General features: G+C 43.6%; 1 protein-coding gene across 5 annotated transcripts in view; it reads left to right on the top strand.

Moving 5' to 3' along the window:
* Positions 1–4,197: 4,197 nt before the first annotated feature.
* Positions 4,198–25,779, top strand: part of CCN4 (cellular communication network factor 4) — a 33,231-nt gene continuing 11,649 nt past the window's right edge. Inside the window, exons 1-2 of one of the 5 annotated variants that reach the window (XM_068180646.1) lie at positions 22,541–22,559; positions 22,973–23,059. In XM_068180646.1, coding sequence (XP_068036747.1) covers positions 23,057–23,059 — 3 coding nt within the window. In that variant the 5' untranslated portion in view covers positions 22,541–22,559; positions 22,973–23,056. Of the gene's footprint in view, positions 4,485–4,640; positions 4,923–22,540; positions 22,560–22,972; positions 23,060–25,779 lie in introns of those variants that run through there. The other 4 variants (XM_068180656.1, XM_068180640.1, XM_068180663.1 and 1 more) reach the window with 4 other exon arrangements.

Genomic DNA, 25,779 nt, shown 5'->3' with positions numbered 1-25,779 from the left:
TGGCTGAGTGTTCAGATGCTCGATGATATTTAGAGTCAGCTAAAACAGATGTTTACATTCTCTTGTTTGTAAAGCTTCTTTGATATTTCAAAGGCCCAGGCTGATGTCATTCTCCTTCCTGTCACCTAAGCAGAGTCAATAACAGCAACAATAATTGATGGTGCAGTTTGACTTCTCCACCTCCCTTTCCATTCCAGTATTTGCTTCTTGAATCATAGCCTTTCTCCTGATTGAAAGGGATGTCACTGTCATCACAGAGAAAAGCAGAAGAAAAAACACCCTGATAGGAAACTAACACAGCTAGTGGTTTGGATCATTTAAAAGTCAGATTGATGACTCAGCCCTTGCCTTCAATGAGTCAGGAAAGTCCAAGGTGTTTTTTTTTCCCTGGACTTGTAGGTAGACTCTGATCTCACCTATTTACAAAGGAAAGCAGCTACAGACAAGGAGCTATTCTTGCCATGAATTTGCAAGAGAAAACAGCACCCATCCTCCCTGAGCCCTTTTTCTGCTCTTAGTAGTCCCTGTATTCTTTGGCTGGCTACAGCCTCCAGTAAAAGCATCAGACAAATCCAACAGCATAAAATAAATCAATCAATTTCCCAGTTTATTTGTTCTAAGAAGACTGTAAAATGAAGTCAAATTGAGAAACCTGTTTATGTGGCCGAGAGGCATAAGGGATGTATTGAGGAAAAAAATATATTAAAGCATTAGCCTGACAGAATCAGAGCTAGCTTGAACTGGGACATGCTGCCTGTTTCCTGTTCACTGTGGATGGCTGTAGAGTGATGGATAGTGGCATTTGCAGATATAATGTCCATGGAAAGGTAAAGGTAAAGAGATAAAAGTCATAAAACTATTACATTCAAGTTCCCAAAAACCAATTTGACACTGGGAATTAAAAGCAATGTGGCTTTCTTGTTTGATTAAAGAGAAGAGTCAGCAGTGATTTATGGAACCTTTGCATATTTATATGCTGGAAGAAAGTGCTGAATTCTCATCAGCCAAGCAGACATTGGCAGAAAGATGAAACCAGCAAACTCAGACTGAAATATGGTACAAATGTTTAATAGTGAATTTAACTAAACTCATCAAAACATAAGGTGGATTTTCCGTCATTTGAAGATCTTAAATTGAAGTCTTTGAATCAGACAGAGAAGTGTCTTTAGAGCCTTCATTTACTGGGGTCAGTACAAGACTCCCCAGGATCAAGCCAGAGTGACACAGGATTACAGTGATCTCTTTTAGCATTGTCACCTTTTGAGGGACCCGAAAGCTCACAGAAGCCCAGGTTTGGGCTGCTGCTATCAAAGAGCTCACCAAGACCCAAAATGTCCCTGTAATTTTGGATTTAATGAAATAACATTACACCCAGACACACCTGTAAGTACCCCAGTGTGCCATATCCACACAGGAATCGCTATCAGAAGGCTGCTCATCCACCTGGATGTCTCAGCACCCCTGCCCTGGGGCTGCAGGGCCAGTCCTTGAGCCCTGTCTCATCCAAGCTAAGACAGAGTGTCTGGTTTATGATCACATGACAAACTCACACACGCCAGCTGAGGTGGGCTGTGGAGCTTCAAACAGCCAGATGTCCACATCTCAACAATTCCATCCTTGCTGACACACTTGACCACAGCATTTGCTAAGGAATTCGCTGAGGCAATGAAATATGCTGAGGAAATAGAGAGGGAGATAACCAAATGTTTTTTGGGAAAAAACCCAAACCAAAACAATGCCATTTTTATGTCATTTTTAAAGTGCTCTTTCCCTTGATGTTGTAGTCTGATACCACAGTAGCTTTGAACTTTTGTTCCTCCTTCATTTGGAAAGTTATTTTTACTAGACCTGTTATCATGGCTCCTTCATCTCCAAGTCAGCAATCACAATTTGTATGAAATATTAGCTACCAGATTTACATCTGAGCCTTTTACCCTATGCTAACCAAAATAGTTTAACTTTTTTTTAAAAAAAGAGGCCTTTTCATCCAGGTCAGAGGAATTGAACTCTCAAAATGCTACTTTCACTTCACAAATATTAGAGATTTGGACCCCAAAGTCTGGCACTCAGTAGTGTCCATATGCAGGTGAACACCACCTGGGTGACACCAAGATCACAAGGTTAGTGCTACATTCCCTGGCAGAATATCAAGAGTGTACAAGGAAGGATGTGCTGGTGACAGCAGGGTGAGAGAGAAATACTGAAATAGAAAAAAGCTGGAATGAACAAACAGAGGAGGAAGTGACGAAAAATCGGGAGGGAGAATAGACATAGTTCTGGAGGAACCTGACAGAAAACATAATCCTGAGCCTGGTCTTCAGGGTTGTGAGTCCTGGGAAGGGCCTGTGGTAGGGGTGAAGGTGCTGGAGGAGGAAGACAGCTCGTGGAACTTCCTTCAATTTGATTTAATTCTGTTTGAATCATCTCTCAGAGCAGCTGTCTGTCTAGACTGTCACACAAACAAACTGATCTTTTAGAGCTCCCCGGTCCAGCTGGTGTGAAACCATTACTCTGCCCATGTCACATCTCACAGCACGAAGGGATAGAAGCTTCTGTGTGACCAGAAGTGACCGGAACAGACTTCTCACCCTCCCCACCCCACCCTCTGTCAGCCCCAGCCTCGAGCATTCAGCTGTGTCAAGTCTGCAGAGCAAACAGCCCCAGACACCCAGGAGGGCTGGGATAGAACGACAGAATAGTTTGGGTAGGAAGGGTAAAAGGTAAAGATCAGCTAGTTCCAACCCCCCCTCTGCAGGCAGGGACAACTTCTACTGGACCAGGTTGCTCAGAGCCCCATCCAAGACCAGAGCCCCTGGTCTCCAACACTTCCAGGGACAAGGAATTCACAGTTTCTCAGGAGAACTTGCTCCAGTCTCTCACAATTCTTACAGGGAAGAATTTCTTCCTAATATCTAATCTAAATCTAACCTTTTTCAGCATAAAAATATTTCTCCTTGTCCAGTCATTACATGAAGGCCAAAGGACCCTCCCCTGCTATCTTGGAGTCCCTTTACATTCTGGAAGGTGCTATAAGGTCTTCTTGGTGCCTTCTCCAGCTTGAACAACTCCAACTCTCTCAGCCCTTCCTCACAGGAGAGGTATCCCATCCCTCTGATCATCTTAGTAGCCACCTCTGGACTCACTCCAACAGCTCCACATTCTTCTTATGTTGGATGGCTGCTTAGGATGAGGGGCTGGGAGTGGCTCATCCCAACCCAACCTGGCACACCTGAGTTCCAGGTGGTAAGCAAAACTGAGAAGTAAAGGAAACATCTCAGTTCTAGTTTGGCCATCAGAATGATTCACCCACCCATCACTGCCCAGCCTGTCACAACAAGAAGAAAGGTTTGCCTACTTTTAAATTTACCTTGACACTAATTTTAGCCCATGAATAAACTCTTGCATTTAAGACCAGTGAAGCTGTTTAAAAGAGTTTTTCCTTCCCTTTGCTAGCATTCATTTTCCTTATAATATTCTACTTCAGTTTAAGGATGAGAGAGACTTCAAATTCTTTCAAATTCAGATTTACCTATACCTGTGCCTAAGTAAAAGGAGAAACATACATCACACATTTCTCAGCTAAAATCAGGGCATACATTAGCAGGCACACAGGTGATCAGAGAGTTTGGGGTGATGTTCAAGTTCAAGTTGGGGTGATGTTTGGAGTTCAAGGTGGGGTTTGCACTCCCATGCACCTGGACAATATTTGTCATGCCCACTGCTGGCACAGGATAGAAGTGTAACTGGGCCCAGGGCTGATGCACACTCCTAAACACAGAAATCATGGAAGAGATGTGCAGCATGGCAGGGGATCGTATGATCTAGGGTTGCTCTGTAAAGAGAGGAGTCCCAAAGGAGTCGTCAGACTACTTCCCACAGGGTGTGCAGGACATATGTCCTTTTGCTCTTCAAATGAAGTCACTGTTTTAAAAAATCAAATACATCAAACATCTGTGAATAATTGTATACGTGTCATATCATTGATTGTAACCAGTACAGTCAGATCAAACATTTCTTGCTGTACTAGCTACATTGCCAGAGTCTGAATGCCTTCAGCAACATGAGGGATGAGCTCCGAGCCTTTTGGAGCTGAGCTAAAATCGCAGCGTGCTGGATCCCGGCGCTGCAGCTTTCCCTTTAAGAGCCCTTTGGCTCACGGCGATGCACTGAAATGCAGGAGGTGGGACAACACCACACACAAAAATGAAGAAGTGAAGGCAGGAAAAGTTTCTCCAGAGGAAAAATGCAGGGCTTGTCCTTCACCGTGACGTCAGGTCTGTCTTTAATAAAATCCCCAAAGAGCCAAGAGAAAAAGGCAGAGTGCCTAGGCTGGGTTGCCAGTTCAGGATTGCTCTGCATTCCCCAAAGTGGTGTTCTTGTTCAAAACGGCTCTAAATCTGGGTTCAATCAAATGTATTTAATCCCGGCTTCCAGGGATGAGGTGGCTTTTGCCCTGGATTCTAGCAGCAAGCAGCATTTTGCAGGTGAGTTTGGAAACTGCCGGGAAGAGCTGTCTTCTGCAAACACACTGGGGATTTAATGCAGGGTGGGCTGGGAGAGCCGAGTGTGCTGCGTGTGGGAGGGAAGGCACTGCAAGATTTGGGGAGGTGGGAGGTGGGAGAGCAGGAAGAGAAAGGAGAGTTGAGAGGAAAGGGAGTGGAAAGGAAAGGAAAGGAAAGGAAAGGAAAGGAAAGGAAAGGAAAGGAAAGGAAAGGAAAGGAAAGGAAAGGAAAGGAAAGGAAAGGAAAGGAAAGGAAAGGAAAGGAAAGGAAAGGAAAGGAAAGGAAAGGAAAGGAAAGGAAAGGAAAGGAAAGGAAAGGAAAGGAAAGGTGAAAGGAAAGATGAAAGGGGAAAGGAAAGGATGCAGAAGCGTCTCAGAGTTGAGCTCTTCTCAGCATCCAGGTGGATCAACACAGAAAACTGTAGGGTTTTTTTTTTTTTTTTTTCTTCTCATTGTCATTATTTGTGCCATGGAGCAAAAGAAGGATGAGGAGATTCCCCTCAGCAGCACGGTTGAGGCTGTCAGGGACCGGTATGGAGGGGAAAAAGGGCAGGTTCCCGACGGGCGGCGGTGCCCAGGAGTGCCGGTACCGGGGCGGGGCGAAGCCGTGACGGAACCGGGAGCGGGACCGGGAGCGGGTCCCGGAGGTGCCGCTCCCGCCGGTGGAGCCGCTCCCGCCGCTGCCTCGGGGCCGCCGAGGGAGGAGGATTTGATCCCCCTCCCGATCTCTTGGAGCGGCTGCTCCAGCAGCTGCAGCCGCTTTCCTCCCTCTCCGCTTTGGAAAACCGGTCCGGGGAAGCCGCTTGTTTCCCAAAGGTGCCCGAGTTTTGCTTTGCCTTTCCCGGCGCTTGCCGCAGCTCGGGTAGAATTCCCGGGCGAGAGGGCTGGACTGAGAGCAGCCGTGGGGAGCGTGAGGCTCCGACGGGAGAAGCGGCGCCTGTCCTCGGAGGGTGAGCGGTGCCCTGTCCCCTGTCCCCTGTCCCCCATCCCCGGCGGATCAGGGAGCCTTGGGGACCCCGGGAGTGAGCGGGATGTTAAAGACCCGTTTGGGCTACCCAGCTCGAGGTGGGGTGTTCCCGGAGCCAGACACGTGTCAGCGGTGTCTGAGCATCCCTGTGCTCGGAGCGGGCTGGCAGCGACTGCTCTGCGCAGGCAGGGGCTGGTTCGTGTTTTGTGAGACCCTAATCCAGGAAAGCAGCACGCGTGGTGCGGCACACCAGGCACACCTGTGTGACAGCAGATGGCACAGAGATAAGTCCTGCGTGGATGCTGATAACAGGACCTCTTCTGTAAAATAAAACACACTACAAAACCGACAGCAAACAAACGGCACCTCTTGCGCTCCTGCGGAAAGTTGGTTCTTACTACAGCTGATTTTTGTTCAGCGAGGAAAAAGTCAAAGGCGGGAGGTGCCCCCTGTCCCCCCCTCCCCCCCCCCCCCCAAACGCTGTCACTAGGAGAGATCTGTGCAAACCTTATCAATTGTGCGGTGGTTGTCCTGGGTTCCCTTGGTATCAAAGATTTTTGTAAAAAACCTGCTGCGGCATGAAAAATCTCTGTGAGTGTGTCAATACATGCAGGCACATGCGCTTGCTGAGGGGGTAGGCAAGTGAATGCAATCCAGATACTCCTAGCAGCATGTTTGGTCTAAAGAGTATTTAGAAAGAGTTCAAAACAGTTTTTTTAAAATAGCCTAAAAAGTCTCCTGGGTCTCAACAGCTCAGATCCAGCTCAGGATGGCCATTGAGCAGAGCAGGTGAAGCTGCTCCTTGGAGCATTCAGGGACACTGTCACCTCCTGAACACACCCATGGGGCTGGAACTTGGAAGGCTGTGCTTTAGAAACCACGGAGTGGGGATCATTTCTCCTCAGTAATGAACTGGCTTTCTCTGACCCACTCCATGCCTGAACTGGGATGTGATGGGAGGCTGCTAGGCTGAGGAAAAGCAAGTTTCTGTTTGTCATATACAAAGGAGTGGGGAAACAGGGATGAGAAAAGCGTACAGCAAGGATCAGTGAGAGGGGATGGGAGAGCATCGATGAGGGAGTATTAGCCTATGTAGTATTGAAAGGACTTTTGGGATCAGAGAATTCTTAGTTTGGCCTGATTAAGGGTGCTGTATGAAGAAACAAGGAATATTGCAATCATTTTGGGATATTGTGAATATTTAGCTGGCATGGCCATCCTGCTCATGAGATATTTTAGTTAAGTCATCAGTCACAACAAATGAGTACTGGTAAAGGTCCAACACTGCCCCACCTCATCATCCATAGTTTCTGTCTTTGCTGGCATAACCACAAGATCTTTCTAACTCTGCAGAGACATCAATGGAGTGCTAGCACCAGGCAGGTTCCTGTGCACATTGTGCAAAACCCAGTGGTCTCCCTGGAGACTTGTCACTCTTCACATATAGGAAGAACTATGGACAGAAAAAGATGTTCCACTGGGAAAGAAGAGGGTTCTCTGGGTTAGATATAATATTGTTCCAGGGAGAAAGGCAGAGGAGATAATATAGGAAGGTCAGGCAGGTCTCAAAGGCATCTCAGAAGGCAGCTCTCAGGTTCTGCATCTCCTGCTACTGTTTGAAACTACAAGCAATTATTCAGTTCTTAAAGAATTTTATCAACAGGGGTTTTTATTAAGGCAAAACTGCACAGGTGATGGGCTTGTGAAGAAAAAAAAATAACTGAATATAGCTGGAATTTTAGGCATAAGTTTTGAAAAATTTTTTGAAATCCTTTTTTTTTTGTTTGTTTGTTTTTTTACAAAGCTATAAGGACAGAGACCATGGGAGCCTAAGTCCCTTCAACCAGGCTGAGATTCCTCAGTGCCTGAGTCATTTCTGCAGCAAGGGCTTTAAAACTGGATGTGTTGGCTCCTTTCAGTGTTGCACATTAAAGAGCCAGAGCCAGCATCTTCAGTCTGTAGTCCTGATGACTCAGAAGTTTGAGACCACTTATTCAGAAAGGACAAAATGTCCTAAACCAGGGTGATGATTAAAGAAACTATTCTGCACTTTGTAGAAAATTCGTAAAGGAGCTTATGTAGGAAGAACAGCATTGGAGGTTTCTAAAACATTTGAAGTGAAGGAATGGGTGCTATGTGGATCTGACAATCTAAAATAAAAAATAATAGGGTGAATGCAAACTTGCAGGCTTCTCAAATAGAGAAAGAAAGCAAAGAATCAAGTTGTTCTTCATCACATCTACTAGTAGGCAGGTATTGATTTATCTGATGTGATGGCAGTCATAGTACACAAACGCAAAACTTTTGGCTTTGATGGGTGGGAAGGAGGAGAGAGATGCTCAAAAATGGTTTTATTTGACACCATCTCATTTGTGGACACCTACTTCAGTACACAGTAACTGATAATGACGCAGGCTCAGGGCTGCCTCAGGCTGTGTGCTAAGAACCACAATGTGTTCTTTTTCTTTCTTTTATGAGATTTATTTTACAGATATAAAGCCAAGAATTTAATCTTTAAAATATTTGGATTTGGAAGCAGGAAAAACTTTTAAAATTTCTTTGGGCTCTTCCAGGAAAAAACTTATTTTCACCAAACATAAACAAAAAACCAAACCAAAGCAAAGCAAGAACACAAAGAAAAGAAAAGGTGACACCTTTATTCTTCCCTGTAAAATCCCCACGGCTCTCCAGGGAGGGTGAGCTGAGGTTTAACAGAAGCACCTGTTAAGTGCTTCTTAACGGAATGCTCCTGGTTTGCACCATGGCTAATGATGCACAGATAATCTCAGGCAGCACAGGTTCAAAGTCGCTGTGCCTTGTCCTTCTAACCTTCCCACTATTCCCTCTTGCTTGGCAACATCTGGTTACCAGAGTTAGACTGGATACACTTCTCTGTAGAGGGGCTCTTATCCTACATTTCCATAAATTGTAGATGACAATTAAATTGCTCTGGTTATAGCAGCTGAAGATTCAGCTATGGAAATTGACATTTGAGGCTTGAATTTGGCAGACACAGCTCCCATGGGTATGGCTGCATTGTGCACAGGGCCTTCCCAAAGCTGATCTTTCATTTGGCAGACCCTCATCACACATCCACTTGCAGAGTGAAATCATTGCTAAGGCAACATCCTGAAGGTAGCACTGAATGTTCTTCACATGGATCAGAGGCCCACACCCAAGTCTGTTTCTGATGAAGATGCTTCCTATGTACCCCCCCCCCACACACACACAGAGACACACACACACAGAAGTAGGACCTGATATATTTTCTTTCATACTTTTTCCTGTAAGCTTCTGAATTTGCTTTGGTAGTGTGAAACAGTATCTTTTCCAGCATTGACCACCACAGAGCTGTGGACAGGAATTGGTTTCCTCACCCTCCTCACAGTTATGCCACTGCCTGTTTATGTCCCCTGGGACAGGTCCTGTCCCCATTCCACACTGCAGCAGTCCTGCCCTCAGGTGAGGCTTCTCCAGAAGGCACTAGATAAAAGTGATAGCTATGGATTTTAGCAAAAGTGTGAGATTTATATGATGATTCTGTGTGTCTGTCCTTTCGAGGACTCAAGCATGTTTAGTTTCTCCTGCCTTCCCCAGGTGCTATGCTCAAAAATTTCAGAAGTCCTCTATACCCATATGGGACATTTGTCTTTGTTCTTCAGAAGCTCTGGGCTCCCATGTTAGGATGTTAAGAGTTGCTTTAGCATCTTGCCAGGGCTCAGCTTACTGAGAACTGCTCCTTTTGGATGTCTCAGTGTCCCAGAGGGGTCTTGAGCATTCCTGTCTGGACAGCCCTGGCTCTCATGCATGAGTGGAATTGAAGCTGTTTTTAAACCCAAGAAATGTATGTGAACCTTGGCAGCTGTGGCCTGGCAAAAGCTGGACACCCACAGCTTCAGCTGAAGATACATTTGAATATTGAACCTGACAGTGCCTCATGATGTGGGCCAGAAAGCAGGGTGAGATTTTACTCAATCTTTCAGATTTGTTAGTAGGAGGTTTGGGTAGGTATCCTGGATTAATTTATTCCTCCTGCTTCCCCCTTTGCTTTCATATGATATAATTCAAGCATCCTCTTTCTTATGGTCCTTGTCTTAAAAGCACAAGTTTCCCTTTCTGTTGAGTAGAAACATTGACTGGTAGTTGATAGGCCTAAAGAAAAGCTACTCATTTGTTTCCTTTGTTGTGATGTCCACCAAGTTGGACTGGACTTCCAGCACCCAATTTCCCCATCATTCCCTCTTCACATGTTGTGCCACCCAGGGTTTTCTGCACCCTGAGGTGAGATCTCTTCAGCTTCCCATTGCTTCAGGAGATCACAGATCTGATTTTTGCAGTTGTGCTGCAGGGTCAAGGGACTCTGCTGCTTTAGGAGCTCTGTGCAGGTATTCTCCAGTGCTGCTCTGAGTTTCCTAGCTATGGGTGAGGATCACGGGTTCTACAGCCTGGTGGTTTCCCAGCTTTGGGATGTACCTCTGCTGGTGCTCTGTTATTTACTTGCATCCATACTGAAACATTATGTGTGTTCTGGCATCCTGGGTGAAGCTTCTGGAGTCCTTTTAATCCCTTGTATTTTCTCATAGTCTGCTGCTGGGCTTTGTAATCTTTGCATCTGGGCGAGGTGTGGGAAAGTAAAAGGAAAAAAAGGCATTTTTACCTCTGTGGGTGCCAACCACTGACTCTGTCCCACAAGTAAATATTCTTGTGGTTGGGGAAGGAAAGGAGAGCCTTAAGGCTGAAATAGCTGTGGAAGAAGATAGCACTTTGTGACACAACTCAAATAATGAATTTCTAATACTTGGGTTGGTAATGCATTCCACGACTCTGTGGTCATCTCAGTTCCTCTTCTCTTTCTCAATAGCTCCCACGTTGTTCTTCTGTTTTATTAGTCTGGGTCTGTCATTCCACTTAACCTATAAAGCAAACAAGAGATGAGCAAGTTGGAAGGCCAAGTTTCATGAAATCCAGGATGGCGAGCAATGAGCCCAAAAGGAAACCTGAGAGGTATTTGCAGAAATAATTGTGGGCTCATCCACGGAGGGTTATGAGTCACCTGGATCCTGATGTTGCTGGACACCTGCACAGTTAAGCCTTTGCTGTCACAGAGCAATTCCAGCACTGCAAAAGGACTTTATCCTATGACTTTGCATTGCAAATTCACAATAATTCCTAGGAAAAAAAATTCTCATGCTTGGTGAGGGGAAGGTGCAGCAAGATCTCTTCATCCAGCATGAAACAAACTCCTACTCATCTTAAAGTAAACTTACCCTTTCCCTTCCAAACATATTAAAATAATCTCCAGTGAAAGGCTTCCAAGAAGATATGACGGATTGGTTTTATTATTACATCTCTAACATGTAACTGTGTAGCTTGACTCAGTTGGTATTTACATTAGATTCAGAAATATGAAAATATCATGTGTACTCATAGAATTATAGAATGGTTTGGGTTGGACAGGACCTTTAAAGGTTATACTGTCCAACCCTGCTGCAACTCAGCCAGAGCTGTTCAGAGCCCTCCAACCTGACTGTCAGTGTTTTCAGGGATGGAGCATCCACCACCTGTCTGGGCACCCAGTGCCAGTGTTCAACCACCCTTCCAAAAATCTTCCTTAAGTCTAACCCAAACTGACCCTCCTTCAGTTTAAACCCATTACCCCTTGCACCCTTGCAGTATCTGTGTATAAGGAAAAGAACACAGTAAAGTCAGGGGTAGTAAGCAACTTTGTAATTTTGTACAATGACTGACAGAAAATCAGCTGTATGCCACCAGGAACAGTGCAGCCCACACAGGCTTCACAGGTTTGACCAAAATTGCTCTGAATGACTCACTGACTATCATTATTAAACATTTGATTTTATTTTCATTAGAAGGTAGCAATAATATGTAGCTGCATGAACTGTTGCACTTTCCCTTTTCTAGAATTTGTAAATGCAGCTCACATTTTAATTTCTGAGTGGCTTAAAGTTTTTGATTCTTTCCATGCTCCACCAATTTTCCACACTATGATCAGGCTTTTCTTTTTGTTGTTTTCTTACTGAAGCTTTTGAGTTACAAGTGATTGCAGGAAGGGTAGGGGATTGTTTTTTCTCTTGCTGAAGTTTCCTCTTCTCCACACAGATATCCTTGGCCTGTGAAAGAAGAACATAGAGTAAAAAATGGAGCATGGCTTTGCTGGAACACAGTTTGATGCCTTTTGAGGACAACACTAATCACCCAAAGCAATGACTCTGGTGAACTTGTTTTATCCATGTAGGGATAAAACTGGGTGAACAATAATATATCTTGCACTGGGTGAACAATAATATACCAGGGCTCTGCAGAGAGACTGGGAACTCCCCCAGAAAGTGCCATGACTATTCTATAGCATCTCCTGGCTGTGCTCTACACCCCTGTGCCATCATCACTACCATGCCTGATGTGTCCTTGGCATTCTCATAGCTGTGGGCACATGAGGTCACTCTGTAGCTGAGGTTTTGGACTTGCAAGTCCTCCTTTCTGTTTTTTTCAAGTCCACCAGTATATTACTAGGTTTATGTGATGACCAAGCAGGCTATAGCTCACATTTATGATCACCCACTTCTATCAGCTGTGACAAAGGGAACTCTGTATCTGGCTGATAAGGAGGCAGAGACATTGAAATCCATATGTGGAGAATTAAGTTCTCCTCTGAATGGCTGGCACATGTTCCTGGCTGCCCCCAGGCTACCAGTTCCTTGGGTTGAGACTAACAGCTGGGTCATTTTAGCTGTTTAGCAAGGAAGACAAACCACAAAAACTGCAGCCAGTGCTAAGGATCTGCAAATGAATTACACTATGAAACTCTTTGGTTACATTTTAATGAGAGGGGAAAAAAAAGGGTAGAAAACAATAATTAGGAAAATAGCCAGATTTCATTAACTAGTTTGGCCATTCAGCAGGTGATTTATTGATAAGTACTGCTGGCAATATTTCCTGCAAGATCTTGGACTTACAGGACTGGATCATACCCACAGCATCTGTGAGTGGGCTGATAAACATTGAAGTAAGAGAATGAAGGCAAATTCATTTGGCTCCTTTCTGTGAGTTTTATTTCCACATTTGACCCTCGTAGTTAAATATAAAATGACATCCCTGCTATTTAACACTGCAGTTCATTTATGGAGAGTGTTCACTATTAATTTTCACTGTTCTGGTAGAGTCCCAAGGGCACATTTTTAAAATTACATTTATTCTATAAGGCCCAGCAGTCCTTGAGCCTGACAAAGGGGTCATAAGTAGTGGAATCTGGGAGGTTGCTTGACTTATATTTCCAGATTTTGCATCACAACCTGTGCTGTTTTTTCTCAGTGCACTGGGGTTCCCCACAGAGGTAGTGTGATCTTGCTTACGAAGGCTGGTGAATTCCTTGCCCACCAAAGCTGCCTGGCTGTGGGTGAGCTCCCAGATTTGCGGTGGAACAATGTATTACATACCTAGTTTCAGGCTCAAACAAGATATTTCTGCTTTTTAAAGATGATATGCTTAATTCTTTGTGGTTTCCGTGTGTGTGTGTATATAGGGAATATATGCAACCCCCACTCCCTTTGTATTTTTTTGGTTTGTGTCAGTTTTTCCATACATATCATACAGAGAGTCTGCTTGCACTTGAGAAGATATTTGTGCCATGTTTTTCACTGTTTCTCCCTGTCCCAGCTATATTAAAATGCTTGCCAGAGTATCATCTGGGAGTCAGGAGTATTTGATTAGAGGAGTGAATGGATACTACAGCAGCAAAGTTGAGATTCCTTCAAAAACTCTGCATCCTCGATAACTGTGACATTTTATAGAGCAATTATTAAATAATTGAATTTGTTTCATTCCCATGTGACTATAGGACTATAAAGGGGTTGATCGTGGTTTCATTGCTCACCCTCTGACATACAAGAGAAACCTCCTTAGAAAAACTGCCTCTGCAGTGGGAGCTGACAGGATATAAATATCCTGGCTTAACACCTCCCGCCCCCTCCCCATCCGCTCCTCGAATGTGGTTTTCCTGGTCCAAATGGTGTCCGTGGAGCAGCCTTGGCCCAGGGGGGGATGCTCGGGAGAAGCAGGGTTCTGCTGGGGAGCACCATTTGTGCACCAACACTGCCCTCGCGTGTCGGGGCTGTGGGAGACCAAAATGTTAGTAACCACATAATTAGCAATTCATCTTCATCCTCCGAGAGACAGACCACACAGCTGGTGTCCTCCTCCATGGGTGGAAGCAGCAGCGTTAACTGTTTAAGGGCTGAGGAGTTGCCACTTTCCAGGCTGCCATCGTTTGGGATGGGGAAGTGGCAGCAATACCCTGGCCTGAGCAAAGTTCTATTTTGTTCTGCTTTGTTTTGTTCTGTGTGATGACATTCATAGTGTCAGCAGGTCTCTGGATCACAAACAGGAATTTTGTCACCGGCTTGGTTTAGCCCTGGGCCCCAGCAGTATCAGAGCTGCCTGCAAGCAAGAGGGAATAGTGTGAAAGACCCATTTCATCACTCTGCACAGATCCATCAAGCTATAAACTGCTGATCACCACTGATGCGTGGGATTTGAAGGTGTGGGAGAGGTGAAAGAGTTCTGCCCTTTTGCAGGCATCAGGTGCATGTGAGGGTTGAAATCCAAACACTAAGAAACTGGCTTTGCTGAGCTGACAGCACCTGAGAGGCAGCTCCGTGGAACAATTTCTTTTTTGCATCCAGTAAGAACTCAGTGACTTAGTTTATTAGCTGTGTGTAGGAGGAGGGATCATGGTATGGTCACAGTGTAGGAACAAGAAATCTAACTGCTATTTCTGGCTCTGCCACTGATAGCCTGTCTGCCTGTGGGACAGTCATTTCTCCCCGGGAGCCCCAGATTAAAACAGCATCATTTAATAATATCACCTTCATGAAAGTTGCTTCTTTCCACCCTGAGTAATCCCTCCTAGAAACAGAATGTGACACGCTCTTCTTGCTTGTGCATGTGGTGTGTGTGCATTCTGAGTTGGAGAGGTGATACCTTTAAGTATATCAGCCTTCATATTTAATTCTTGCATCAGATTTTTAGGTTTATTCTCTGGCATCTCTTTTTACCAAAGCTCTGAATTCCAGTTCTCTTTCCACTGACATTGGGATTGAAAGGATTAATTCTCCAGCTCAATTCATCCTTTTTCTAGATTTATAATTTCACTCCTTTTCTTTTTTTTCTTAGTGAATTTGTGCCAGGAAGTGTTCTCTTTTCCTTACTTGTAGTTCCCACTGTATTTAATTCAAAAGTTATAGTTTTGCCCCCAAAGTCTTGTAAAAGTCAAGGCCTCTCTCTATTTTCTTCCACATTTGCAATGTGTCAGCTTTTGTTAGGGGTGGTAGGGAAGGTACAGCTGCTTTTTGGGTCTTTCTGTTGTGTATTAAAAGAGAATCTGAGCTTCAAGTATATCTGGAATAAATTCTGTAGTGCAAAGCCCAGACTGGCTCAAGAGCTGGCTCTGACTTTTTCTAAGCCCCCTCATTCCCACTGCACAAATTTGCTCTTTTGGCTGTTTCTGGGCCAGATCTTCAGGAACAGCCTGTTCTCCCTGTTCAGGGACTCATCACCCCGTTGCCTTCTCTTTCGTGGCACATGGAACAAGAAGCTGCCCATAGCCATCACTCTGCTGACTGTTCCCCCAGAGCAGTTCTCACTAAAAAGAAAAAAATATCCCTTAGAAAAAATTGTTTGGATCAGCCCATCTCCAAGGCCTCACATGGGAGACTTCTCCAGGTGATCTTGTCTCCAAGCTCGCTTTGGCTGTGTCCCCCTGCTGGCTTCTCATCCTTGATGCTCCGCTCAGCTGCTGCTCTGGGCAGCCAAAACGTGGCTGAGAGAACCCCGTGGTGTTCTCCTGTCAGCACCAGGGACTCTGCCTCCCAGGGCCACAGTGTGGGGCTGCCAAGGCAGATGAACCCCAGTCAGTGACCCCGGGGCCTGGGCACCCACAGCCCCAGTGACCTCCCCTTGACGTGGGCTCCAGGGTAGGAGCAAACGCCTGATTCAGAGCTGTCACAATGCACTGGCCCTGGGAGCTGACCACCTTTATAACCACCTTATAACCACCTTATAACCACCTTTACAACCAGATTTATCCAAGCCTTGCATGCCAAATATTCTCAGCCAAGTGCTGCTGATTTTCAGAAAGGAAAAGAATTCTTTTCCTAGCCACGAGTTAGCAGCCAAGAGAAGGAACTTTCCCGTGCCAGGTCTGTTGAATTTTAAATGTGAGCTCTATGGAAATCCAGACCAACACAGACCAGATGTGGTGAAATTGTCCATGACAAAGTAAGGAAACTTTACAAATCTGAGAGAACATCAAGGTGAAAATTTTGAATCTGAATTCAAGGTTTTCTTTAAAGAATGTTATCAAGTAGCCAAACTATTAAAAAGAGATTTCCCTTAAACCTGAAATGCAGAGAGGATCTCAGAGCATCTGTTGATGGGAACTTCCTCATGAACCCCAGTTCAGTGCTGAGAAAACGCTGTTGTGGAACAAAACCATTCTTTTATTCCCTTCTCACGAACATTGAATAAATCTTTCTGAGATATTTGAATAGCAGACATTCCGAATGCTCTTTATGTTATGAATATACCTGCTGCCTCCTGGCAGTTGCCCTGGGTTTTCAGCCTCTGCCTGTGGAAACCCATGGTGCTTTTTGGTATTTTTTAAATCTCAAAATATTTTGTGATCATCTTATTTCCCTTTGATGCTATTAAAGTCTAAGACAGTGTTTGTTTTTACTTTTTGGTTGGTTTTGGGGGGTTTTTTGTTTGTTTGTTTTTTGGGATTTTTTTGGGTCAATCTGTGTGGATTATTTGATGCTATTAAAATCTATGGCATGAAATAATACATCACCATTTCCCCTGAGTTGAGTAATTACCTGAAATAAAACCCCCAAACAAACAGGATATGGATCTAAATCCCTCTTAATGATTGAAAATAAGGTAAAAATATGGCAGAGTGACTGTGAAACCCAGGCATACTCTCTCCACAGCCACTACCAAGCAGGCAGTATCTGTTTTCTCTTCTGACCTGAGGGGTTAATGGTTGTGGGCTTTGTCAACATGGGGGGTGAGACTCTGGTCCCTAAATGTCAGCCTTAAACTCCCCCCAACCACCATGCAGTTTGTAGCAGACTTGAAATCATTAGTTCTTGGCTTGCAAAATGAGTGCATTTGGAAAAATAAAATGTTTTCCTTCTCATTTTGCATCAGTCTCTTTGTAACAGGTTGGCTTGCTTGTGTGTCTGTGGTTTGTTTTTTCTAATGAAAGAGACTGAGTAGGAAGGACACTCCAAGTGCCATGTAACAAAATTTGCAGGTTTTTTACTCACCTTCTGATAAAAATGCAAATACATTTCCTGCAATTTTTGTAGAGTTGTGATGAACTTTATCAGAAATGGGGGGTGGAGGAAGAGGGGAAACAGGAAGAAAAGTCCTTTTGTATTACAGTTAAAAGTCTGAATTCCACTGTTTTCTTGGAAAGCTAAGGGGAGCTCTGGGTAGGGTCAGGAACCTGATCTACACCAATATTCTAACATCTCTTTATTTTACTCTACTTTGTGTCTGAGTTTTATATTGAAACCAATGAGAGTTGGACACTCCTCTGGGGCTGGGAGCTTGGCTGAAGGAATTGAGAAATGCAAAATTGAAATTATAACTTCTTAAGAGTATTCAACCATGGAGAGTTGAGGAGAGAGGAGAAAAGTGGCCTGAAGACCAGGCAAAATGTGGGGGTGTATGCTGAGAGATGGACAGCCATGGAGGTCTGGTCCACAGCACTTTGGCTGCTTCTGGCTCAGCTCGACCCAAGGCCTGTCAGTCATCCTCATGTCAGAAAATTCCCATCATGTGAGACTTCCTTGAGCCTTGAATAGGCTCTATGTCTTCATGGTGGGCTGGAAAATGGATGCTACTGCTGATAAGTGCTGTGCCAGCACACTGGAACCTGCCCTCTCCCCTCCCCGTCCTTTGTTGCTGCAGAGTGTGCACACTTGAGGTCTTTCTTTTTTGTGTTAAATCTCCACTGTTAATCTCCTTGGTAGGTTTGAGAAAGAAAAGGACAAGTTTAAAAATGCACTTCTGACTCCAGATTCCACTTCCTGTTGATACAGCTGTGTTTCCTACTGGATGGCTCTGTAAACACAGAGTTTAACCCTTCAGATCTTGCAGTTGTGTTGCTTTAGCATCACCAGTTTCTCCCCTTAAAGGAAATTTCTACCTTCTCTGTCCAGACCATCCTTTTTTTTCCTCCTCCTTTTTGCACATCCCCACACATTACACATCCTGCTGTAGCTTAACACTTCATTCAAAAGGAACAGCCCTTGTAGCAGCTCTGGGTTTCCCACCTCTCCCTGTCCATACCGGTATCTTCATAAGGAACTCTCGGGATCTCCCTCACCTGCATTCATTCCCTTCTCCCTGGCAGCTGCATGTTCCTCCATGGTCTGGGCAGCTCACAATCTTCAGAGTTTGTTCCTTGTAGCAAAAGAATTGTTTCCATTCTGCTCTGCAGACACAGAGAGGTTAAAGCTGAGCTCAAACAGCAAAGTCATGCCGACTCTTCCAATGTAGAGTTTATGTACTCTACCTTTGGCTGCATTAAAATCAGGCATTTTACATAGAATTGTCAAGACTCCTGTGAGGTCAGTGCAATGATCCCCTCTGCATTTAGCAGAGGGAGGCCCAGGGTTTGCACCCAGCAGTTGTGAATGCAGCTCCTTGCTCAGAGAAGCTGAGGAGAGTGGGTGGGTTTTGACACATTTCACCAGTGCCAAAGATTCCAGTGATCTACTGAGTGTCTCACAAGTGTGGTTACTGCTAATGACCAAACCTGAAATCTTCTACAGCACTGCACAGAGCTGGTGACTTGCTCCAGTACATTTTTGGAGCCAATACTCTCATAAATTTGACTACCAGGGAGATTTATTTGTGGACTAGATCAAATTAATTTGTTTGTGCAAATTATCTTTTATTAGCATAAATATTCCTTTAAGTCATTGATATTTTAGTCATGCTGTTCTGCCTGTCATTTATCCTTTGCAGTGACTATGAGAAGTGAACAAGATGCATCCAATGTGCAATTACCACATGGCTTTGTAGTCTACATTAGAAAAGGAACTTCTCTTTTACAGACTTATTTATAACTATGTCTTACTGCATGGGCATCTCCAGGTCCCAATCAAAATTGATTTCCTCCATTTCTCCTCCTCTCTCCAGCTCTGACTCTCCAGCTGAAAGATTTTGTGTTGTTCAGCCTGGAAAAGAGAAAGCTTCATGGTGGAGTCATTGTAGCCTTCCATTACTTATAAAAGCAGCTTATAAAAAAGAGAGACAAAGACTTTTACATGGGCAGATAGTGACAGGACAAGGGGCAACAGTTTTAAATCAGAAGATATTTACATCAGATATTAGGAAGAAATCCTTTACTGTGAGGGTGGTAAAGCACTGACACAGTTGCCCATAGAAGTTTTGGACACACCGCCTCCGGAAGTGTCCAAGGCCAGGCTGGATGGGGCTCTGAGCAACCTGCTCTACTGGATTCCTGCCTTTCCTGGGGGAAATCTGATCAGATACCCTCTCGGATGTGTAAGGAAAATAGTAGCTACTAGATTCACAGAGAAGAGAAATGTTTATTTTATACCTTCAATGGGATAAATTGACCCTCAAATGACTGTGTGCCTCAAAACTTTTCCCTCCTGATGGGCTTGTCTTGAAAGCAGATTTTCTTTTCCTTTCTTAATGAAAAGTGGAGATTGGTTTGCTTGTGGCTGGGCTTGTAGCTTACATGAAATTTATGACAGCACTAAGAAAATTAATAATATGTAAAAACAATTTGTGGTTTTTTTACATGTCTTACTAGATGATCTCTTGGAAATGCAGCACTGATGTTGATTTCTAGCATGATCCCCAGATAGGTTAAAGTCTGTCATGAAGAACTCATCTGTCTCAGATTGGTGCCAGCTTTAAGGGGCAATTTTCATTCTAGATGGCATTCAATCTGTGGGCTTCCGATGTCCTTTTTCACATGTCTTAATTCAGGTACTGTACAGCATTTCACACCTGACCACCACTGAGACTGAGTTGAGCAGCTGGGTACGAATGTCACTTGATCTGTTTTCCTAGATTTCGAAGAAAGAGGATGCTTCTTTCCAACATTGTCTGTTTTGGTAGACTACATACTACCTGTGCAGGCTTGTCACTTGCAACAGATAATAAAAACTGAGCACAGGGTTGCCCTGGATCTGGTACATCTGGTGATGTACAGATACACTGAGTATCTGAAATTTAGTCTCTTCCTTTCTGCTTACAAAACCTGTACTTCAATCTACTTCAGTGTCTCAATTACCATCTAGAAAAATTAACAAATTACAGATTTTTTTGGTGTTCCTTTCCATCCTCATAGCTTTAGGCCTAATGCTCTTTGATATAATAATTGGGAAGGGTCATTGTGTACATGTTTTGGCACATAATGTCTGTGCTCCACATGTTGACCTAGTAAATTTCTTCAGATAGGCTAGGCTTGTTCCAGGGGTTTAGGGAGATAAGTTCAGCAAAGCTTGGGAAAAGCAGGCCTGTAGCTAATCACTGTGCTCCTGCTAAATGATCTCACCATAAAATTGGCAAGGTTGTTTGTGCTGATCTCAGTTTAGCTTCTAATATGAGCTTACAGCAATTCATCATTTCTCTAGCTTATGGACCACCCTGTGTCTGGCTTGCTGCCTACCTGCTGTGCATGTGCTCAGACTCCCTTCTAGCCATGGTCTTCTGTACATTTGATCTCATGCAGTGCTTGCAGCTACATTTATAGTGAATTTACTGGTTTTATTTAAAACTCTTAAGTCTGTGTTTGCATGTGTGTGTGTTGTTGTTTTGTAGATTTCTGCTTTTCAAGTCAGAAGAAAAAATGATCAGAAAGCTTGTATTAGCATTCTGCTGCTTGCTCCTCTTTTTAGGCATCACTGCTGCAAAGGACACCAGATTTCCTTTGGAGAACCTTTTCTGCACATTCTAAAGCACAGTGACAAAATACATAATTAAATCTGTTGGGGGGATTTTAAGAGGCAGTTGTTTGACATTGGCACCCTGTGATATGGCTAAAAGCTTGATACCAGCTTTAGGAAGTAAACAGATTAGGAAGATAATGTCTCCCTAGGGAATTCTCTACTTCAGTTCCTCTAGGATGTGATTTAAAGCAGCATCTGCTCTGTGCTGTGTATCGTTTTATACTTTCCTCAGATCCCTGAAATGAAGATTGTTTAGATGTGTGTCTTGAGTGAATAAATTCACACTGTAGTATAAAGAATTGTCATGATAATTCTGTCTGGGATTTTGAAAGAGGCAGAAGGGACTTTATATGGTGTCCCACCCTTCTAAGAAAGGGGAACACCCAAGATTCATAGGTGCTCATGTTGACAAACAATGACAAAAGTCCGTGAAGTTGACAAAGTTTTATTGATAAATTACTCACTTTGCATGGAAATTGGTGTAAGCTAGTCCCTGTTCTCCTAGTGTAAGCACACAGCAGTGGGGTTTGGATAAAGGAATAGGATGATAGAGCAAAGAGAGAGAGATGGATTGGATTAAAGAAGGGGAGAGAGAGGAGGGAAGAGAGACATCACCAGTCCTTATCAGATCCATCTGATAGGGTGTCCAGGTTCCTGGGGCACACACCCCAGGGCTTCATGGGGGTACTATTTAATTGATAAGTCTTCCCTGCCCTGGAAATAAGTTTCTAATTTTCTATGGAAATTATTTAGCATGCACAGGCACTCTGTTCTTCACTTTTCTGGAAATGGGTTGGAGGGTTTTGAGGGTATTTAGCGGTCTTGATTCCTCCTGAGCCTGTTCCTCAGCTTCATCCCTGCCCTTGTGCTGTACTGGGTTGTGTTAATCTTCAGGAACCAGAACAAAAACATTTATCCCAGAAATGTACTGCCTCTACCTGCCTATGATCCCTTCTCCAGCCACAGCCTGTTCTTTCTCACAGTGTGTTATTTCCAACGCCCTTGGTTGGCTTTACAGCTGTTTGGCTGTTGGTGTTTGTGACATCCACATTAGCCCCTTATCTTCTGTGATTCCATGACTTACATGACAGTGAGGGCAGAAAACCTAACCCTTGGAAGCAGCATAGGCCATGGTGCTGTTTCTGTCCTGCTGTCAGTGTGATCAGATGCCTTCAGAGGGTGATGGGTGAAAAGTAGAAGGTGTTCAGTTCCCCTCTTCCTCTTTGTGACAACCTGGGCACTTCAGTTACCTCATGTTCATGGCTTGTCCCTCACCCTGCCTTAACCATGTCATCTGACTTTAACTCACAGGGAAGTTTTGTGATTTGTCTTCTGTGTGAGTCTTTCTTTCCTCTGCACCCTCAGTGTGATGACAACACTCATTCACTTCCCAGGTGTCTTAGCACTGCCATGATCCTGTTTTCTGGGATTTCCAGATGCCTGCTGCTTGTTCAGATCAGCAGTCAGACCTCTTGCTGTCTGGACACACCTTCAAATCATGTTTCCATTATTTCATTTAAATACTATTCCATTTGACCTTTGGAATTTAATCTGGTTTTTTTCTTAGAGGACCTCATGGTAGGGGATATCAGCTGGATTTTTCACAATACAGATGTGAAAGTATCACAAGCTGAGCTGAGTTGTGGTGGAGACCATGGTGCAAGCCTTGTCCTTGCAAGCACAGCACAGCAATCACGTGGATGGAGTTTGTCACTGCTGGTACTTAGAATTGCACTCTTGCCATTATTCTTTTCCCCTGCTTGGTGTAAGATAAAATTTGATTATACTCCTCTCCCACTCTGTGTTTCACTGCTTTCCTGATTTGGTTTTCTAGAAAGAGCCACAGGCACTAGTTAAAGTCTGGTTGGATATTTGGATTTCATGATTCTGTGAAGAGAAGCTGCTTTCCTCATAGAAGTATGGCCAGACCACACCCAGATCAGGCAACTATCCACTGAGCTGTGGATGCCTTTGCTTCAAATGTACAAATGCTGCTTTACTGATACTTTTGCACGCACAGAACCAGCTCACTTCAGATGCTACAAGAGGCTTGTGCCGTGATTTTGCCTGGCAAAGGGTGAGATAACACATACCACTTCAAGCTGGACCATAATGTTCTGCAATGAGACTCAGGATTAGTTTCTACATATTCCTCAAGTATGCAAAAGTCTGGCATCTTCTATGGGCCCTAAGGATGTTGCTGACCTCTGTCTTCTATCTGCACTCTCTGTCTGGCAGATCTCATAATGTACTATGAGCCACAGTTACCAAAATATGCCACACTTGGCACAAAACACCCTTTTGTGATGGGACTCTATATCTGGAAATGTTGCTGTTTATTCAGACAAGTTGTCGGCTTCATCTGTTTTTTACTTAACCACAGGGATGTAGCAGTGCAAAGACTGCTCATCTTTCATTGAGAGTCTTGAGGTGGCTTTGATATAATGATACAACACTGTATTAAATGGCAGCTATGTTTTTTGGATGAAGCCAGGCATGCCATGTGTTCCAAAGGGGCTATTAAAGTAGCAGTAGCAGCAGCTTCTTTTTCCTTCCACCTACAAATCCAGATTTATGGTATGTTTCCTGTTATCAAATGAAATAATAATCTGTCAAATAGCTTTTGTTTGGCTGGGCTTATGAGAGGAGATGGGATGGTCCTGAAAAATAGAATTGTTTTGTCTGCATTATATGCACCATTTAACAAATAGATCAATTTTTATTCCCCGAGCCAGAAGCAGACTTTAGGTGGCACAATGCAGAACTGAATTGGGGAAGATGCTCTGTGGGTGGTTTGGGTTTGGGGACATTTTCATGTGTGGATTTGGCAAGGTGTGCATGCACAGGCTGCCAGGAATGCTAGTTGTCCTTGCCCTTTGGAGGTCTGAGTGCAACATGTGAGGATGGATAATCCAGGGCCTTCCTGGACGGCCTGTCCTGGTGGTGCTAGTAAAGAAGTTGTGTTCAGAACAGAACCTCTGCTAATAAAGCAGTTGTGTTCAGAACCTCCCCAACTATATTTTGTGGCTTCTGACCATTGTTTCACCCTTTGCTACCACTGGGAAGAGTGGACTGAGAGCAGCCCAGCTCCCTCAGTGTCTTCTCCTTTTGGTCTCTGACCATCTTGGTTGCCATGCTCTAGACTGCAAATTCCCATATAGACCACTTGAAGTGAGGGTTCAAGACTGTAGTCCAGGAAGTCAATTGTTCTATTTATTTCTCACCAAAAACAGATTCTTTTCCGTATTGGATCTAAATAAACTTATTAACATAAAAATTGCAAAATGAGAGCACTTAATATGGATTTCAAGGAGGAAGAAACTTTGATAGTTGAAAATAAGCTGACCAACTCAGAAATTCACAGCTAGAGAGAAATAGTTATGGAAACTTGATATGGAGGGAAAATTACTATTTAAGGGAAGTAGGGATGCATGACTTCATCAGTTAATTAGCAACTCCAGAGAAGAGCAGATATTAGGTCATGTAAATTGTTTCAGATTAGAGAATTTAAATGGTGTTGAAATTTAAAAATGAAAAGTTGTTTTAAGTCAAAATTCCCTGCATTGGAACTGAAATAGAAAACCGAGGGTACTTGAAAATGCAGATTTATATTTTTATTTAAAAAAATCATGAAAACCAAGATAATATTGAGTAAATTAACGAAACCTGCACTGTTCTTGCCATGGGGAAAAGACACCACAACCAAACAAACAAATAAGTGGAGCTTTTTAGTTTTTCTTTACTTTTTATTCACAGCATGGAAGAATGTCCCCAAGAGGGTAAGAAGATGAAAAGTATCTTCCTTTTGATTTCACAGCCATGACTGAAAAGGAGATAAGCAAATGCAGAACAATGGCAGAGGTTTTACTTTACACTTGTAAAGTAAAACCTTTGCCAAAGCAGTCTGCTCCTGTCTGGCAGCTGGAACTGATACTGGTTTTGCTACCCAGCTTTTGGCTGATAGAGCCATATCTTGTACTGTACAGTTTTAGGATGGTTTCAAACTCTGTGATCTTGGATGGTCCACATGCATTTTCCCTTTCCTAAAACTGAAGTCTGTCTGCTTGTACCCTGTGGGGACTTTTCTCATTGCTCCTCCAGATGTTCCCTGTTACTTTCCAAACTCCAGTTCAAGCTTGTTTCACGGGATGAGCTCATTGCAGCACAAGACATTAAAATGCTCTTAGAGCACAGAAATTGTGCTGTTTAATATCTCTGTTAGAGTCAGCGGTGGCTGTGTCAATTTGTTAATGATGCCCAAACATTTTTAGGTCACCCTATTCTAAGTGCTTCTACTGGGAAAACAGTTATAAAACATCAGGTTGCTTTCTAACAGGGAAGTTTTTTCCCTCTGAATACTCAATAGAAAAATATGAAGAAAAGGAGAGGTCACACTGAGTTTGCCAGTATAAGCAATTTTTGGCAAAGAGATGAATGTATGTAATCTTTACTCTGTAATTGTCTAAACGGAGTTAGAAAAAACTATTCCAAACATCTGTCTACATTCTTCCCACAGATACATTTCCCAAAATAAAGTTACGGGAAGCTGATTGCTCATCATTCATGGATCCACAGACATATAATGGTTGGCTCACTGGGGATATTTTATTTTTTTAGGCTATTGGGTGTTTTGCTTCATGCAGAATGTTCTTTTCTGCTCAGCCTACCATACACAGCAAGAATAAATCCAGCTGGCACCTGACATCTTTAAAATTGTCTTAGATCTTCTGGGTTTGGAGTCTGTTATTTCATAATGTGTCCAGGAGATTTCATGTCTGGGATCAATTTTAATGAGGTACCTAGACCCTCATGCATGGGGAAGCTGAGCCCTGCATAATCATATTTTCCTCTGACCATTAAATTACATGTCCTGCAGAATCAGATTTATATCTCTGTCCTGATGCTACTTGTCTGTAGCATTAGCTTGTGACAGTTTATGAGCATTCATGGGGACTTAGGGATTTGTTGCAAGAGTTTAACAGCAAGGAAGTCCTGATGGTACTGTGATTACTGCTGATCTCCCTGTAAGAACTGGCTCTCTGTTAACCCATCTGTTTTGGGTATAATAATAATGCAAATATTCAGAAATATTCAGCACAGAAGTTTCAGCTGAGAAAAATCAAGAACAAATGTCTACCCTGAGGGCCTGATTTAAGCCCACGGATGTTAGCCAGGTCCTGTTTTACATTGCCATCTCTCTGACAAGCATTATGAGTTTTTAACTTCTGTCAGTTCTGGAATGAAACTAAGCATTCTCAATGCTTGCCCAGAAATACAACTGAGGGATTGAAGGGTAT

This window comes from Anomalospiza imberbis, chromosome 1, assembly GCF_031753505.1.
Source record: "Anomalospiza imberbis isolate Cuckoo-Finch-1a 21T00152 chromosome 1, ASM3175350v1, whole genome shotgun sequence".
Classification (NCBI taxonomy): Eukaryota; Metazoa; Chordata; class Aves; order Passeriformes; family Viduidae; genus Anomalospiza; species Anomalospiza imberbis.
This window is presented reverse-complemented; position numbering and strand designations above follow the sequence as displayed.